General features: G+C 45.8%; 1 protein-coding gene across 2 annotated transcripts in view; it reads left to right on the top strand.

Moving 5' to 3' along the window:
- The window catches only part of LOC124619362 (ATP-binding cassette sub-family G member 1-like), a 779674-nt gene that overhangs the window by 699429 nt on the left and 65238 nt on the right, over positions 1-15007 (top strand). For both annotated transcript variants that reach the window (XM_047145685.1, XM_047145684.1), the window contains one exon: positions 8334-8514. In XM_047145685.1, coding sequence (XP_047001641.1) covers positions 8334-8514 — 181 coding nt within the window. The remainder of the gene's footprint in view (positions 1-8333; positions 8515-15007) is intronic.

The raw sequence follows: 15007 nt of genomic DNA, 5'->3' as shown, positions 1-15007 counted from the left end.
GAGGAAAGTTTCCAACCGATTTCTCTTACACAAACTGCAGTTGACCGGCGTTGCCTGGTGAAACGTTGTTGTGATGCCTCGTGTAAGAAGCAGAAATGCGTACCATCACGTTTTCGACTTTGATAAAGGTCGGATTATAGCATATCGCGATTGCGGTTTATCGTATCGCGACATTGCTGCTCGCGTTGGTCGAGATCCAGTGACTGTTAGCAGAACATGGAATCGGTGGGTTCGGGAGGGTAATACGGAACGCCGTGCTCGATCCCAACGGCCTCGTATCAATAGCAGTCGAGATGACAGGAAGCTTATCCGCATGGCTGTAGCGGATCGTGCAGCCACGTCTCGATCCATGAGTCAACAGATGGGGACGTTTGCAAGACAACAACCATCTGCACGAACAGTTCGACGACGTTTGCAGCAGCATGGACTATCAGCTCGGAGACCATGGCTGCGGTTACCCTTGACGCTGCATCACAGACAGGAGCGCCTGCGATGGTGTATTCAACGACGAACCTGGGTGCACGAATGGCAAAACGTCATTTTTTCGAATGAATCCAGGTTCTGTTTACAGCATCATGATGGTCGCATCCATGTTTGTCGACATCGCGGTGAACGCACATTGGAAGCGTGTATTCGTCATCGCCATACTGGCGTATCACCTGGCGTGATGGTATGGGGTACCATTGGTTAAACTTTTCGGTCACCTCTTGTTCGCATGGACGGCACTTTGAACAGTTGACGCTACATTTCAGATGTGTTTCGACCTGTGGCTCTACCCTTCATTCGATCCCTGCGAAACCCTACATTTCAGCAGGATAATGCACGACCGCATGTTGTAGGTCCTGTACGGGCCTTTCTGGATACAGAAAATGTTCGACTGCTGCCCTGGCCAGCACATGCTCCAGATCTCTCATCAATTGAAAACGTCTGGTCAATGGTGGCCGAGCACCTGGCTCGTCACAACACGCCAGTCACTATTCTTGATGAACTGTGGTATCATGTCGAAGCTGCATGCGCAGCTGTACCTGTACACGCCATCCAAGCTCAGTTTGACTCAGTGCCCAGGCGTATCAAGGCCATTATTACGGCCAGCGGTGGTTGTTCTGGGTACTCATTTCTCAGGGTCTATGTAGTCAAATTGCGTGAAAATGTAATCACACGTCAGTTCTAGTATAATATATTTGTCCAATGAATACCCGTTTATCATCTGCATTTCTTCTTGGTGTAGCAATTTTAATGGCCAGTAGTTTATGTGCTTTGGTGGAAGCCTGAAGCACAGGTTAAGAATCCTGCACTTTGGGAGGTAGGCGGACCTTATCTCCTACCCCGCACGGCTGCCCATCCCTTGGCGTTCTGTGTGGGCGTCGGGCTTCCTTCCACTGCTTCCTGCAACTCTCTCAGGCAATCAGCAAACTTACAGATAACACAGTGTATTATATTTCTCAGTCATGTCATGTCAATTAGTTGTGTACAGAAAAGTAAACTGCGGTAAAGCTTGAATTAAGCAGGGTACCCATAACACATTATTAATTTTTTTACCATGTTCTCATTCTCAAAACATGATTAAAAAATAAAACATATTGCAAAAATACTACTGAACGTGTTAATTAGGTACAACAGGAGAAACAAATGATAACCTTCGGAGTTCAATAAAAATGTCCACTTTTACCTGTATTGTTCTCAATTTGCATTGTCGCAGTAATTTCTCAATGGTAATAGCGAATAAGTAAAGGTTTTATTTGGGGAAAAAGTTTTATTTGGCGACTACATGCTCGCAGAAATAGTATAAGTTCCAGAAATACACCATATTCTACAGATAACTGCAGAAAGACACAATTTTTGAAAAGTTGAGTTCGTAAAATAAAATTTATTGTTATGAAACGCAAATAATAATAAGAAGACGAATGAACAGATCAGTACATTTGTTTATGTGGGTTCCCTAATTTCGTAAGACATTGAAAGAAACGTTGGAGTACAAGCTATCAAAGTTCCAATAGTTCTAAAAAAATTGCATGGAAGAGGTAGGTTGGGACGGCGAGGGAAATACTCAGCGGTGGTCACAAGAATGTACGGTCGAAAGAAGATAGGGATCAGGGCGGCCACGTGGCAGACACCACCAAGCCATCTTGTTCGGCGTATGGCTCTGGCGTATCGTACTGCATCTGCAGCAGCAACTTGAGCAAAAGTTGGCACCACAGTGACACAGTGGACTGTCACAAATCGATTACTTAAAGGACAGCTCCGAGCCAGACACCATGTAGCGTGCATTACATTGACCCTAAACCACCACCATTTGAGACTTCAGTAGTTTCAAGCTGAGAGGGCGTTGGAGAGCAGGGTGGAGGTCTGTTGTATTTTCTGATGAAAGCTGTTTGTACCTCAGTGCCAGTGACGACCTTGTGTGTTGGTTAGGTGGTGGACAATTGAGGGCCTGCAACCAACCCCTCTGTATCCTAGCCACAATTCAGCAACACCTGGAGTTACAGCCTCTCTCGTGGTTATCGCGCGGACCCTGACTGCAAATTTCTGCGTCATTCTGGTGATTCGACCTGTTGTGCTATCATTCATTGACATCATTCCAGGGGATATTTTCCAACAGGATAACGCTTGCACCCATACAGCTGTTGTAAGACAAAACGCTTTACACAGTGTCACCACGTTCCCTTGGCGTGTTCGATCACCAAATCTGTGTCAAATCCAACACATATTGCACGTCATCGGACGACCATTCTAGCATCATCCACGACTAGCACAAGCCGTCCGTGTATTGACCGACCAAGTGCAACAGGCATGGAACTCAATCCCACAAACTGACATCCGACACCAGTACGGCAAAATGCATGTACGTTTGCATGCGTGCATGCAACATTCTGGCGTTACACCGGTAATCAATGTACCAGCATTTCACATTTGCAGTGACTTATCTCGCGCTTACATTAATCTGTAATCTTGCGATGTTAATCCCTTAAATATGTTACCTAGACAAATATATTCCCGAAATTTGAATACTCTACGTTAATTTTATTTTTGATGTTGTAATTTTCTTCCTTCAGCGTATGTACTCTTGTGTTGAACGATAACGTCATGTCCATGAGACCTTAAGGAAGGTCGGGGAAGTGTAACGATTATTGTCCAAATTATCGGAAATTTGAACCGGAAGTGATTATGTTGTGCAATCATTCATTGACAACATTCCAGGGGGTATTTTCCGACAGGGTAACGCTCGCCCCCATACAGTTGCATTAAAACAAAACGCCTCCCTTGTACTTACTGTGTCGTGTTGCCACTGACTACATCACTGTCCATCCACCTCTCTCTGCTGCCACGTCAAGGAAGACTGCAACAATAGACTCTACTGTAGTGAACTGTGTGTTGTAGTACGTAGTCCGAAGTAAGGTTCCTTCGGAGATGGATGCAATGCGTTAACGATTAACAACGGCATTCAGTGCAGAATGAATTCGCAAACTGCGATTATGGCTCAGCATCAGCTGTTGCATATTTCAGACCAAATTAAAATTCGTGCCGGAGTAGGTCTCGAACCCGGATTTCCTGCTTGTCATGAGCAGTCTTAACAACTTCGACTGTTCAAGCACGCCTCCAGGTGCGACCCAAATCTCCAGCTGTCCTGTTGTCTTCACTCCCTTGTACACCCACTATATTACTGTGATTCCCGCCCTGGGTAAGACACTGCGTTTCTCCCGTCAAATTGCTTACCATGGCACTAAATACTTAAATATTTAGTGTCTTGGCAATGCAATCTGACGAGAGAAAAAGTTTCTTACCCTCTGCGGGATCGCGGTATCTACTGCGAAGACAAGGGAATATAGCATACATCAGCACAATTGAATATTTGGGTCGCACCTGGAGGCGTGCTCGGATATCTGAAATGGTTAAGTCGACCGTTAGCGGGTTCGGGTCCGTATCCGGCACAAATTTTCATTTTTTTCTGGAATATTGTGCAGCTAATGCTGAACCATAATCGCAATTGGCGAAACCATTCTTCAGTAGTCTCTACGCTGACAACCCGTGGTGTTCCAGACGACGTCGCATCGTCCGTGTGCATCCTTATCATGCTGCGGACAAGCTCATTTCTTGACTCAACCTAGGTGGTATCATTCTGCATGCCAGGGTGAACAACATATCAATGCACTCTGGTGCTAGTCCTGAACGCCGCTGATATCTTGGGTACCGTTGACTACGGCCGTTCCAAACCAATATACTCTATATTTGCTTGGCATCGTGGGATCCTAACCCAAGCGAGGAGCAATACAGCGAAATCGGTGAACCAAGGTCGCGATGGGCCACGATCTTGCGTCTGTCGAATTCCAAAATGTGCTGGTGGGCGTTTCTGGTTCTTACATAACGCATAGTACGATTTTCTCACAAAAAACGGACATTCTACGTAATTTTTAGGGTTTTGTCCCTGAACTGAAAATTATGGAATCCTGAAAGAATGACAATATTATCCTGTGTCTGTCAGTACGTTCGTCTATTATGACTCCTTTTTCTCAGGAACGGGCAGGGGTACAAGTTGAAAATTACACCGCCCAGTCACCCTGAATAACCACCTTTTTAGCACGGGCCGCTGCGAGACGCGAAGGGGAGAGTAAACAAAGTTCTGGAAGGTACCAACGGCGATGTGGAGCCATGTCGACTCCAGTGCCGTGGCTAGATACGCTAGGTTTCTCGGTTGAGATCCCACGGCGCGAATAGCCTGATCAAAGTGGTCCCGATTGGGCTCTAATCCGGACGGTTTGATAGGCATGGGAGTATGGTAAACACATCCTGGTGCTCTTCGAACCACGCACGTACACTGCGACTTTTGTGGTACGTCTCATTGTCCTGCTGATAGACGACATCGTGCCGGGGAAAAAGAAAGTGCAAATACGGGAGGATATGGTTTGAAAGTAAAGATGCATACTTTAGATGATCCATTGTGCCTTCCAGGATGACAACGTCACCCAAAGAATTATACGAAAATATTACGCAGACCATAACGCTCCCTCTTCGGTCTGGACCCTTCCCACGATTGTTGCAAGGTGTTTGCTTTCAGATGTTTCGTGCCCATGAGCATAAAGCGTGATTAATCTGGAAAGGCCACCTGTCGCAACTCAGTGGACGTCCGGTTGCCGTATTGGCGTGCAAATTCCAGCCTTCGTCGCTAACGAACAGTAGCCAGCATGGGTGCATGAACCTCGCGTCTTCTGCAGAGGCCTACAAACAACAAATTTCGCTGAACGCTCGTTCAGGAGACATTGTTGGTGGCCGCTTGATTCGTATAGGCGGTCAGCTGCTCAACAGTTGGACGTCTACAAGTCCGTACACAAATGCGCAGTCGTCGTTCACCCCTTTCATCTATGGCCCGTGGAGTACCACGGGTGCCTCTGTGCTGGATTTGGATAGCACCATTTATCCATGCACAGTACACTTTAACCACGGCGCCAAGCGAACAGTTTACAAACTTAGCCGTTTCGGAAATGCTTCCGCCTTTGCCCCGAAAACCAGTGATCATGCCTTTTTGGACGTCAAATAAACCGCTGTGATTCCGCAATTACGAGGACGACTGCACTGTTTTCTCCGTCGCCCTCCCCCCACCACCACCCTGATACGCTTTATACACTCTCCACTGCTAAAGCTTTCCACTGCCGTTTGAAGTGGTTATTGCACGTTCACATCGAACGTAGGCGGTGGTCACATTAATGCGAGTGGGCCATGTATATCGTATTCTACACTGCGTTTTGAGATCCGCATCAGATGGGATTGGCGGAGGGCGTCGAGAAAGTTTAAAGAAGGGCAGCAAGCTTTGTACTGTCGCGAAATAGGGGAGAGAGTGTCTCGGGTATGATACGAGATTTGGGGTGGCAATAATTAGATTGCATTACATCAAAATTCGTTGCATAGATCATGAATGCCACATTTAGTACATTTGGTAATGATTTTTGATTTTGAACGTCTCAGTGTAACATAAGTTTTCTTTACACGGTATATATATATATATATATATATATATATATATATATATATCTATATCTATAGAGTAGAAGTCACACATTTCGACATCTGCTGACTCGCTCATCAGAACCTATAGGGCTCTTCCCGTTGACATAAAATCATAAAATTTGGCAACAAGCAAGATTTCACAGTAAGAGTAAAGGAAAAAGTCCGAAAATTGTTCATTTGTTATTATATCACATGTAGAAAAATACTTTTTTGCCATTTATTGTACGTTTGCCTGTCTGCCTGCCTGTCCGTCCGTCTGTCCGTATTGTTAAGACCTCTTTTTCTCAGGAACGGGTATGTGTATCAAATTGAAATTTATGTCGAGTACTGAGGTCTACAGTCCCTTGGCAGTCTAAAAAAAATTAAGTTTCCAAGTCAATGCAGTCAGACGATAGGGCCATATATGTTACATATTTTGATATTTGCAAACTCATTCGGCTAGACTTATGGACGAACTGTCTATATACATGTCGGGCCTGGTGGTCTAGCGGTAAACCTCGTATCTGGTAATTCATAGTCGCAAGATTGAATCTCGGTTGGGCCACAGATTTTTCAGTCTTCGTTTTAACCTATTCCCCACCTCTCAACAATGTTAAGAGTCGTCAGAAACAACACGTGGTAGGGATTCCACATTGAAATGTAGGTCCACTTTTCCCATTTGGATACATGGGGTAAGTTAGGGACACGCGAGGCGCCGAAGTGGCACCCAATAGAGAGGCTCGCACCAGGCCGTTGAGCCACACGAAATTGTTGTTATTATCTGTATACATAATTAAGTTTGTACAGAACCCTAGAACGCGAGTCCAATTCGCACGTGTTCGGTTTTTTTCATGTGTAGTTGACTCTACTTCCGTTGCAGTTGCTCTGAAATGTTTATGACGTGCTTATCCGAGCATGCAGTAGTGTAGTACCCCTAATATCAGTTTACTGTTTATTACAAGGTGCCTCCATGGTGTTGCATTTTTAATGGTCAGCAGTATATTAACAGTAGAGTTGCACTCCACCAAAACTACGGTTCGGTCGTTTTGGTACGTAGTAAATGTTAGAATTACCGGTAGTATTGGTATCATTGGTAGAGAAAAAGACATAAATGAACGAGCGAGAGAAACTGGGAGCCGGCCATTTGTGTTTTTTGCACAAATTAGCACCGCGCATATCGTTAGTGTTAGTCCATTGTGTATTCTATATCCTTACAAAATATAAATTGTATTTTGTAGTAACTATTAGTCAATCGCCTAACTTCTGCGCTTTCACGTAGCCGAAGCAAGTACGTTTGATGCAAGTACAGTTTACGTGCACAAAGATAAAAAACCTATACTACTATTTTTATTTTTCATACTCAATAGAATCATCATGATCAAAGCCACGAGTTTCCTGTCATTATTTATAAGTGCGAAAGTTGTTTCAGCATAACATAAACGTGTGTTATATAAACTCAACGACGTATTGAAGAGTTGTTTGATATGTTTTTGTTTTGCATTTTATTATAAATTTTATCTTTTTTTAGGAAGCTGCTTTTCATTGTGCTGTATCAAATATCTATATTGTTTTTTATTTGTGCTACAACATCCCTCTGTTTCACGTTAAAGATCAACAATTTTCGAATAAAAGCTGAATTAAGTATTGGTAATTTTAATTTTGCTATAAATGCTCTTTATTTTTAACCCATAGACAGAAGAATAGCTGTGGTGACCATAAATGTTCCGTAGGTTAACGACCCTTTATTCTCTCCATCACTCAGGTTATTGTCAGTTCATCGCTTCTAGTTTCTAGGGCAATCTAATAAGACACTAATTGCATTCGAAAACAAAGCGAGCCGGCTGGTGTGGCCGAGCGGTTCTAGGCGCTTCAGTCTGGAACCGCGCGACCGCTACGTCCGCAGGTTCGAATCCTCCCTCGGGCATGGATGTGTGTGATGCCCTTAGGTTAATAAGGTTTAAATGGTTCAACTGGCTCTGAGCACTATGGGACTTAACATCTGAGGCCATCAGTCCCCTAGAACTTAGAACTACTTAAAGTTAGGTATAGTAGTTCTAAGTTCTGGGGGACTTATGGCCTCAGATGTTAAGTCCCATAGTGCTCAGAGCCATTTGAACCATTTTTTTGCAAACAAAGCGATCAAAATGAGTCGACGCCCGATAGGAATGCTACACGCATAAAGTACAGGTAAAGCGATTACGATCTTAACTGACGAAAGCTACTGGGAAAACCACCGTAGTGTACGATTACTCATGATGGTCTACGGTAGTTTTACAACTCTGATTAAGAGCAGAATCTTGCGGGAGTTCTTGGCGTGCAGCAGATGACCTCATACGTTGCTGTGTGCTTGACAGGACTCGTGGCGCGGAAGGCGACGTGCGGGCCAACGGTGTGCGGTGTGGGCCAGCGTTCCGGCGTCAATCCGTCTACATCCAGCAGGACGACCGGCTGCGGCCCGCCGTCACGCCACTGGAGGCGCTCGTGCTCGCCGCGAGGCTCAAGCTGGGCTGTGGGCACCAGGAGGCGCTGCAGCAGGTACTGTAGGCGCGCCTGCCACCTATCGTCCGTAATACCACACCGGATGGAGCTCACAACACTGATCCACCCCTGTAGTTGGAGCGTGTGTAGCACCACCGTGCAGTGGCTCTGATTCAGAGGTAGCCTGTTCGAATATTGGAGGTCATCAGCTACATTTTGCAGGTGCGATGTTAAAGATCACCAATACTTCACCCATCTCGGAAGACAAACAAAGCCTCACACGAACGTGAGATTCCTGAACCAATAAAATCCACTCTCCAAACTCCAACTCATTCCTTTGTCCTATCCTAAAATACCTTATGTTTCGAATTTAAAAAAAAAAATCTCCTTCACCACAACACCACCAAACTCATCCCACGAAAAGTTTCTGTAATCATCACACCCACAGTTTCTGACTTCCAGAGCATCCCGGTGTGAAGGGATTTTTAGTTGTTGTGTCACATACCAGTGCTCGGTTTCTACTGCAGAGCTGTTTGCCCTTTATCTGGTCACCTCGTACACCTGGCGACACGGAAACTCTAATCTGTTGCATGCTCAGATTCCCTCGGTATCCTCCTGAGCCTCTGTGCGATATACCGAGTGATCAAAAAGTCAGTATAAATTTGAAAACTGAATAAATCACGGAATAATGTAGATAGAGAGGTAAAAATTGACACACATGCTTGGAATGACATGAGGTTTTATTAGAACAAAAAAAAAAAAAACAAAGTTCACAAAATGTCCGACAGATGGCGCTGGATAGCAAAACGTCAGTGACTGCGCATGACAATCGTCATGCTTGGCCTCCCAGGTCCCCAGACCTCAGTCCGTGCGGTTATTGGCTTTGAGGTTACCTGAAGTCGCAAGTGTATCGTGATCGACCGACATCTCTAGGGATGCTGAAAGACAACATCCGACGCCAATGCCTCACCATAACTCCGGACATGCTTTACAGTGCTATTGTTGAGGAATGATGGTGAACATATTGAGCATTTCCTGTAAAGAACATAATCTTTGTTTTGTCTTACTTTGTTATGCTAATTTTTGCTATTCTTATCAGATGAAGCGCCATTTGTCGGACATTTTTTGAACTTTTGTATTTTTCGGTTCTAATAAAACCCTATGTCATTCCAAGCATGTGTGTCAATATGTACCTCTCTATCTGCATTATTCCGTGATTTATTCCGTTTTCAAATCGTTCGCTGATGCTGGCACCAATGAGTCGTTCATTTGTATTCCAGGTCATGCTGGGGAGTTAGGCTGCTGGTGCTGCTGCCATGCTGCACTTCTATCCCCTCGGACGATTAACAGCTTTTCTGATAAAAATACAGGTCATCTCTCGGCGGGAACATGATCAGGGAGCTTGGGCGACTTCCTCTCGTCCGTCTTGTCGCTAGGAGATAATTTTAACTAGACTAAAAACAGGACAGTGTCTTTTTAACCATCGTCATCTGTTAAGCGGCGATCCCGCATCACTTTGCTCTCACTGTAAGGAACCGCTCACGGTGCGTCATTTTCGAACCTAATGTCCGTTTTTAACACCTCCACTTTATTCAATGTGTGTTTGCCACCTGAATTATCCGAGGGCAGCACAGGCTGAGAATGTGTTGTACTCTTTACTCCCTGTGACAAAATGAAGCAGACTTAATTTTGTACCATCAACAACGGTTGCTCTACAAATTTTTACTCTTGTTCATGTTACCTTTCCCCTATCTTTGTTGCTTTTTAACTAGCGTTCCAGGCTCGCAATCACTATTCATAGCCGCGTGGTCTAGAGCGCCTTGCCACGGTTCGTACGGCTCTCCCCGTCGGAGATTCGAGTCCCCCCTCGGGCATGGGTGTGTGTGTTGTTCGTAGCGTAACTTAGTCTAAGTTAGTTTAAGTAGTGTGTAAGACTATGGACCGATGACCTTAGCAGTTTGGTCCCTTAGGAATTCACACACATTTGAAGATTTGAACACAATTTACAATCATGCCGTTTATGCGCCGATGTGTCAACTAACTTGATGAACCACGAAATGCGTTCCCTAGAAAACCATATATTTTAAGTCATGATTTGGGCGTTTATGGCCTCAGCTGCTTTGCGTCTTACAGCGCCAACAAACCAACCTCCATAACCATTGGCCACCCTGCAGCCTTGCTTACTCTTGGCCCTTAGGAGGCGCTACAGCAGGTATTGTAGTCACAGCTCCAAGCTCTGTTTCAGAGGTAGCCAGTTCAAATTTTGGCAGAAATTTTCAACAACAATATTTCGCCCGTGTGAAATATATAGGGTGAGCCAAAAGTCCGTTAACATTTGAAAATTCAGTTCTTCACGGAATAATGTAGGTAGAGAGGTGATAATTGGCACATTTGCTTGAAATAGCATGGAGTTTTATTGACACCCTACCAATGTGTACAAAATGACCAAAACATGGCGTGTCACATGCTACAAAAGCAATAATTAGCGTAACAATTGATTTTTAGCATTATAACAAATGCTAAACATTTCAGCCATCATTCATCAACAATACCTGTAGTCGAGGGACAGCGTTATGAACACCATTGTACAGCATACACTCCTGGAAATTGAAATAAGAACACCGTGAATTCATTGTCCCAGGAAGGGGAAACTTTATTGACACATTCCTGGGGTCAGATACATCACATGATCACACTGACAGAACCACAGGCACATAAACACAGGCAACAGAGCATGCACAATGTCGGCACTAGTACAGTGTATATCCACCTTTCGCAGCAATGCAGGCTGCTATTCTCCCATGGAGACGATCGTAGAGATGCTGGATGTAGTCCTGTGGAACGGCTTGCCATGCCATTTCCACCTGGCGCCTCAGTTGGACCAGCGTTCGTGCTGGACGTGCAGACCGCGTGAGACGACGCTTCATCCAGTCCCAAACATGCTCAATGGGGGACAGATCCGGAGATCTTGCTGGCCAGGGTAGTTGACTTACACCTTCTAGAGCACGTTGGGTGGCACGGGATACATGCGGACGTGCATTGTCCTGTTGGAACAGCAAGTTCCCTTGCCGGTCTAGGAATGGTAGAACGATGGGTTCGATGACGGTTTGGATGTACCGTGCACTATTCAGTGTCCTCTCGACGATCACCAGTGGTGTACGGCCAGTGTAGGAGATCGCTCCCCACACAATGATGCCGGGTGTTGGCCCTGTGTGCCTCGGTCGTATGCAGTCCTGATTGTGGCGCTCACCTGCACGGCGCCAAACACGCATACGACCATCATTGGCACCAAGGCAGAAGCGACTCTCATCGCTGAAGACGACACGTCTCCATTCGTCCCTCCATTCAGGCCTGTCGCGACACCACCGGAGGCGGACTGCACGATGTTGGGGCGTGAGCGGAAGACGGCCTAACGGTGTGCGGGACCGTAGCCCAGCTTCATGGAGACGGTTGCGAATGGTCCTCGCCGATACCCCAGGAGCAACAGTGTCCCTTATTTGCTGGGAAGTGGCGGTGCGGTCCCCTACGGCACTGCGTAGGATCCTACGGTCTTGGCGTGCATCCGTGCGTCGCTGCGGTCCGGTCCCAGGTCGACGGGCACGTGCACCTTCCGCCGACCACTGGCGACAACATCGATGTACTGTGGAGACCTCACGCCCCACGTGTTGAGCAATTCGGCGGTACGTCCACCCGGCCTCCCGCATGCCCACTATACGCCCTCGCTCAAAGTCCGTCAACTGCACATACGGTTCACGTCCACGCTGTCGCGGCATGCTACCAGTGTTAAAGACTGCGATGGAGCTCCGTATGCCACGGCAAACTGGCTGACACTGACGGCGGCGGTGCACAAATGCTGCGCAGCTAGCGCCATTCGACGGCCAACACCGCGGTTCCTGGTGTGTCCGCTGTGCCGTGCGTGTGATCATTGCTTGTACAGCCCTCTCGCAGTGTCCGGAGCAAGTATGGTGGGTCTGACACACCGGTGTCAATGTGTTCTTTTTTCCATTTCCAGGAGTGTATATCGGTGGATATGGTGAGAAATTACCGTCGGATGTTGTCTTTTAGGATCCCTAATGAGGTTGGACGTTCGCGGTAGACTTGCGATTTCAGGTCGGATTGAGGTTTGGCCAAGCATAACGGAAGTGACGCGTCAGCACGCGACCGTCACCAAGAGATGTGCACAGGCGATCTTCCACACGTGTAACAATATGGGACGGAGCGCCATCTTGCATACCTTCCAGCAGGTATTTACCACCCAGGCTAGGGATGATGCGATTCTGCAACACATCGGCCTTTCTCGTACCTTCACGCCGACGGTTTATGCACGGTTCTCATCCGGCGTATCTAACATGTTCTGTCCAGCGCCATCTGTTCGTTGGCTTTTGCACTCGTTTTTGCTTTCAGTAAAATCCATGGAATTTCAGGCATTTATATCAAGTTTTATGTCTCTTCCTACATTATTTCATGAAGTTGTACATTTTCAAATGTTAACGGATTTTTTGATAACACTGAAACGATCGTGGAGGCCAAAAAATTCCATTCACGAACTCAACAACAACACCGAGCGCGGTGGCGCAGTGGTTATCACACTGGACTCGCATTCGGGAGGACGACGGTTCAAACCCGCTTCCGGCCATCCTGATTTAGGTTTTCCGTGATTTCCCTATATCTCTTCAGGCAAATGCCGAGATGGTTCCTTTGAAAGGACACGGCCGACTTCCTTCCCTAATCCGACTGGACCGATGACCTCGCTGTTTGGTCCCCTCCCCCGAATCAACCAAGCAACCATGAACTCAATATTTCTGAACGTGTGATATTCGCCCCAACAACCATCAGGCTCCAACTCATTCCTTTGTCCTGCGCCGATCTGGTCCATAATTCCTCAACCGTAAAAAATTGTTCGAAATCAGAAAGTATCTCCCTAGCTTCACCCAACATTCCCATGAAAAGATTTCAAATCATCAAATCCATAGTTCCTGACTTCCACGTACCCTGTTGCGCAAACTTCCACGTACCCTGTTGCGCAAACTTCCCTCCATTACCTCTGAGGCTCCCACCCCCACCCTCCTCCTGCATCCTTACTCCCTTTTGATCACCACGAAGCGGTGCAGCTGGAACTGTAGCCACACAATCAAGATGTCGCCTTAAAACGGGACTGGAGCTCCCCACTCAGTACTGATCCACCCTTGTACCTGAAGCCCCTATAAAATAACTGTCCAGCGGCTCTAATTCAAAGGTAAGCGATTTAAATCTCAATGGCAGGAGAAATTTTCAAAGGCAGTATTTCCCCAGTGTGATATAATGGAAAGAACAGTTCCGTGTCCATCTTGATCGCTTTTCATTAAATTTATTCAAATATGCCTGAGCCATCTAGAGCATTTTCAGTCGACTGTCTTGCATTACTATATCACCGATTTTTTTTAACGATATTCTATGTGATGACCTTAACTGGAAGGCCGAACTGATTTCATCGTAAATGCCATCAAGGCAACGTTGGCACATCGGTGGTCTTCAGTACTGGCGCAGACCTGCAACTCAATTTTGATCCCTCCAGCAGTCCAACACTTAAAAACAATAGTATTACACTCATTTCTACTTTTTTCTTTTTTTGGTGTTTCGGAACAGGTACTATAAATACCACTTCAGATGTACGTCACCATCAACTGCGTCAGACGTTTATCAACAATAATGTCTTTTGATAAAATTAACAACCATTTCAGATATTAAGACATAGTGACGTCCTGATTGGCCTGTGTTGCGTATGCGTTCACAAAAATTGAATGTTAATGAATGGATGCACACATCAACATGGATGAACGGTGGCAAGTAGTTAATCGGCTGTTGGAACAGCCATTGTGCCTGATTCATTGAGCTGCGCAACCTCGTTGTCGATGAATGTTATAATTGTTTGGGGTCAACAGACTTGGTATGCGGGTACTCTTCGTACTGGTGAAAGCACTGACACTCTTTTACTGTTCCGCCGTATGGGTTAACAACAGGGGTCTTCTGGACGGGAAAACACGCGATACGCACTGTCCGTGTGCTCACGATTCATGAAAATGTCGCCAAAAAATGTGTCCTCGTTGCTTACCCATTTGTGGCGTAACGGCACGTGTCAAGGTAGGACGCTATGCTTCCCTGAGCAGAAATCAAAGTATCTTTACAATTAAGCAGCCGGCAAAATTTAATGGTAACTTTCCATTTGAGTGTATTCCCTGTTGCGAAACTCACAGCTATAACGAAGTGTACTGGTTCAATAATAGAAGTGTAACAGTAGTAGTTGTAATTATTCTGGTGGTTTATACATCCGTAGATCACTTTTACAAGCATTTTTTCCATGTCTTGATATTACGGTATATTAAGATCAAAGAAACCGTAGTTAATATATACAGCCGTTTACATACAGGTACTGTTGACAGGGACGGGATAGGTAGTCGGCCTTGGCCTTGGCCTTTTAGTGGGAACCATTCCGGCATTTGCCTGGAGTTTACGGAAACCAAGGAAAATCTAAAGCTTAGCCTCCTGAATACAAAATCAGTGCAACCTCATT

Source organism: Schistocerca americana, chromosome 6 (genome assembly GCF_021461395.2).
Source record: "Schistocerca americana isolate TAMUIC-IGC-003095 chromosome 6, iqSchAmer2.1, whole genome shotgun sequence".
In the NCBI taxonomy this organism is placed as follows: domain Eukaryota; kingdom Metazoa; phylum Arthropoda; class Insecta; order Orthoptera; family Acrididae; genus Schistocerca; species Schistocerca americana.
This window is presented reverse-complemented; position numbering and strand designations above follow the sequence as displayed.